The 3,955-nt window shown below is 53.3% G+C and overlaps 1 protein-coding gene across 1 annotated transcript in view; it reads right to left on the bottom strand.

Annotated features, from left to right (window-relative positions):
- The window catches only part of ARIH1 (ariadne RBR E3 ubiquitin protein ligase 1), a 27,717-nt gene that overhangs the window by 2,077 nt on the left and 21,685 nt on the right, over window positions 1-3,955 (bottom strand). Inside the window, exons 9-12 of the mRNA XM_010137663.1 lie at window positions 3,859-3,953; window positions 3,716-3,773; window positions 2,238-2,498; window positions 1,418-1,530 (exon numbers count right to left, since the gene is read on the bottom strand). Of these exons, the coding sequence (XP_010135965.1) occupies window positions 1,418-1,530; window positions 2,238-2,498; window positions 3,716-3,773; window positions 3,859-3,953 (527 nt within the window). The remainder of the gene's footprint in view (window positions 1-1,417; window positions 1,531-2,237; window positions 2,499-3,715; window positions 3,774-3,858; window positions 3,954-3,955) is intronic.

Genomic DNA, 3,955 nt, shown 5'->3' with positions numbered 1-3,955 from the left:
CGGCTGCTGCCACAGAAACCCCCGTCCACGAAGCAGCACTGATTTTCTGAAGCATGTGACAGCAGAGAGGACAGCTCCTGCTTCTCCAGCTTCAGGGGGTCTGTTGCTGGCGGGGCAGGGGGAGCGTTAACCCCATTTTCTAGCTCCCTCTTTGCAAGCAGAGATGGAAATGGCTGAAACCATTGCCGCCCCTGCCGTTTCCCCGAGCTCTGTAACCCCACCCCGGTAACACCCTTGGCCCCGGTCTGGCAGCGGGGCACTGTAGCCAGAGCACAAAGAGCGCCGGGCAGGACGTGAAGACGACGTGACTGAACTGGTTAACTAGGGACTTGTGCGGGCTTGACGGGTGCAGACTTTCTTCCCAGAAACACAAGGGCAGGTTTTCAGGCTATATTAGGGTTTAGTTCCTCCTGGGTAGCTGCTGAAGAGCATCCAGTTTCGGAGGACTACAGTGAACAAGCAGCTCGATCCCAGATGGCCTTTTAAGGCCCTCAGTGAAGTGGTGGGTTACAAAACATCTCAAAAGAGAAGGTCTGGTAAGGATTGTCAGGCCACAGCAGAACAGGCCACCAGCCCACCAAAGCTTAACGGCGACTTCCCCGAGTCACCACGGCTCACCCGGCTTTGCTTCCACCCCCCCAAGCTAGGCATAAAAACTCTGACTGGCAAAATGCCTCCGATCCACCAGCCCTAATCCCCTGACTCATCCGCAGCTCCAGCTTTGTATTTTTCCACCGCGCAGAAGCGATGCCCCTGGGACGGTAAGAACACGTGTGTCACCTGGGCCCCAGGCCTCCTGCTCTCCTCCCCAGCTGGGCAGGTGGCTCTCTCCCTCCCCCTTAGAGACAGCTCTCCTGCACCCACTTTTTGCACAAAGGGACCCCAGGGATAAATAACGGAGCTAGCTGCTCTCTTAGAGCAGCTCAGCCTAGGCCAAAGCTGTCAACAAAGTCACGCCTTGTTCCTTGGCCCTCGCTGTGTAGGTCCCATCTCAGTCCTGGCCATGGTGGGAACAGCGGTCTATGAAAAGCCACTGCTTTGGGTCACAAGATCTTTCCCTTTTGAGACCGAATCTTCTAGCTACTGCCCAGCAGAGCAGCTGCAAGGCAGAGCTGGGAGCCTGTCACCTCCCCGAGGGCTGGTCCCAGCAGAGGCACAAAAAAACCATTGCCAGCCCCTGCGCGGGGGTTTCACCACCGATGACTTCAGGAGCTGGCACGGGACATTGCTGCTGCTCTTGGATCCCGTGGGACCAGCTGATGATCGCAATGTGTGGCAGGAGGCCAAGAGCCAACAGCTTCCCAGGGATGCGACTGGAGAAAACGGGAGCTTGGCAAGTAGACGTGCCCCTACCTGTCCTGCGGGCTGGCAGGGCAGGCGCTCGAGCAGCACTGAGAGAGGATTGTGAAAAACAAACCTGTACTTATCCTGTACTTTCTGCTTTATGTCTTGCAGCGAATCTTGGGATATATCTCGCTCCAGGTACCCCGAAAGCACCTCTGTCGCATTCTCTAAGTCTGCTTGGTTATTCTGCAAAGACAAAAAAAAAAAAAAAAAAAAAAAAGGATTGGGGGGGAAAGAAAGGATTTTTTTAAGTCTGCTTGGTTATTCTGCAAAGACAAAAAAAAAAAAAAAAAAAAAAAAAGAGAGTATGTGGGGGGAAAGAAAGGATTTTTTCCCTTCAATCCAGCTGAAATCAGCACTGCAATGAAAAGCGGGATTAGATATGCACTGTGTGACACTCCAGTAACCTGCTCTGAGCAGCAAGTCTGAAAAAGCTCAAGTGTCTTCAATCAGAGAAGAGCCTGCCACTCTACCACTGAGTCTTATGTCTTCCTTCATCTGCAGTATCCTGGCAAGCCTAAAACCACATCCTTTCCTCACCAGTGGCACAGTGCAGCGGGCACAGTTCACCTCTCGTCCTGCCCCTTGTCTATTCAGACCGTCGAGTGCAATTTTAACGTAGTGCCACGGAAAAAAGCCAACACCAGATTTCAGCTTTAATGCCACCTTTGCCAGGTCCACACAGAACCTCGCTTCCTTCCTTGTTTGAGGGCAGTGTCTTGTAACTCCTCCTCCTCCTGCACGAAGCCCAGCAGGGCCTCGACCCCTCGCTCAACAGAACCTTAGACAGATTCACTTTGGTAACACCGGGGACAAGAGCTTCTCCCAGCATTACATCTCTTATTTCGCTTCGCTTTCTCATCTGAGCTCCTGACAACCGTGTTTTCTCCTACCTCAAAGATAATGGACTGATTATTCTTTTTGAGGTAGAAGGCAAAGACGTAAGTGTACATGAGTGTGGCACGACACTGGCAGAGGACGTCGACTGCTTTCTTCAGGAACTGCACCTCGATCCACGACATGTTGTGCTGCTGCATCTCCTCCATCTTCTGCTTCACCTGAGCGTAGAGCTTGTGCTCGAAGCGCAGGCTCTGCATGTGGTTCATGTAGCGGTTGCAGTAGAACAGGTACCTCTGCAGGGCTGCTCTGGATCGCTGCGTTAATTCCCATTAGGGAAAAAGAAAACAAAGAGTTACAACAAAGTAATGGCTGCAAGAGAACTGAACCCTTCACAAGGCTCCTCCTGACCCGCAGAACGAGCTTCCTTTCCTCCTTCTCCAAAGGCGTTCCCTCTCCTCTTGCACAGGCCAGACGCAGACGGTGCCGCGTGACGCGGCACCGTTAACCCTGACATCGCGTGGAGTGGAGAGGCCAGACCCACCGCGGCTCGCTGTGACGGCTGTGACATCCTCACGAGGGATTACAATCCCATGGCTAAAGCCTGGTCAGGTCTGAATTTCAGCCTCTCAATTCAGGTTACAGGGCTTAAACGCTTCCAGCGTCATGACACACTGTGAGAAGCAGATTTTTGTGTATTTTTTTCTGGCTAATAAGGAATTCTAATGAAAAGATCCCTGTGCTCGTGTTAAGAGGGCAACCTTAGACTACCTGGGCCACCCCGAGCCTAGAGCAGCGCGCTGAGGAGAAGAGGAGAACCAAGAGAACTCAATACACAGCCGTGAATTTTACTTTCTTCTCACTGACAACCAGCTGTAAAAACACTGACAGCATGGGCAAACGGGTACGCTGTGGATGTTCCAAGGCAGCACCTCTCAGCCCAAGTCGAGGGGGTCTGGAGCAAATACTGGGGTTCCTGGCTGTGATGGAGCTTTGACAGAGGGGCAGGCAGTGGATTTCTGCAAGCTGCACGCAAGCCCTCCCTGCCACAAAGGGGGCTGACTCCATCCGTCTCCACCAGCCTCACTGCAGCGACTTGTCCGCAATTTCTTCTGTCAAACTATACTGGGAGGCTTATCGGGAGGACAGCAGTATTTTATTTACACTGGAGAGGTCTGCTGTGGTTCTACACCTCGGGATTCGCATTAAGAACTTTGCGGTGAAGAGGATGGAGCGAAGGGGGGGAGGGTGACTGTCTTAGGCCCACGGCATTACGATGACTTCATGCGAAGAGCTGCTCTAAAACAGGCAAGGCAGCACGACAGATAGCAACCGAGTTAACGCGCTCTTTAAACTGGGTCAAAGTGGCTTTGAGCGTGTATTTTTCTGGCACGAAGCGAGAGCCCAAAGCTGCGGGGGAACTTAACTGTCTCTTGGATTCGTGCCCGAGCCCAGGAGATTCTCCCGAGCGGAGTTATAAAAAGCACGCCGTGGGGCCGGCCACCTCCCTGAGCATCAGAGGTTATGGACTCACCTCCTGCGCATCCCTTGCTGCCTTTGCATCATCCTCGTTGTAGCGATTGCAGTTGTACCTGTAACGGGGACACCGATTCCACAGATTTCAGTCCCAGTCGATGCCGGTGGCACCACGCCTTCCAGCAAGGCTCCTGAACTCACCAGGCCGATCCGTGGGGCTCCCAGGGGCCCAGACACACCCAGCAAAACTCCGCTTTGCAGTTCTGGTTCCGACAGACCATGTGGTTGCAGCCGCCGT

This window comes from Buceros rhinoceros, unplaced genomic scaffold (genome assembly GCF_000710305.1).
Source record: "Buceros rhinoceros silvestris isolate BGI_N320 unplaced genomic scaffold, ASM71030v1 scaffold20176, whole genome shotgun sequence".
In the NCBI taxonomy this organism is placed as follows: Eukaryota; Metazoa; Chordata; class Aves; order Bucerotiformes; family Bucerotidae; genus Buceros; species Buceros rhinoceros.
The sequence above is the reverse complement of the archived record's forward strand: the minus strand, read 5'-3'. Positions and strand labels throughout refer to the sequence as shown.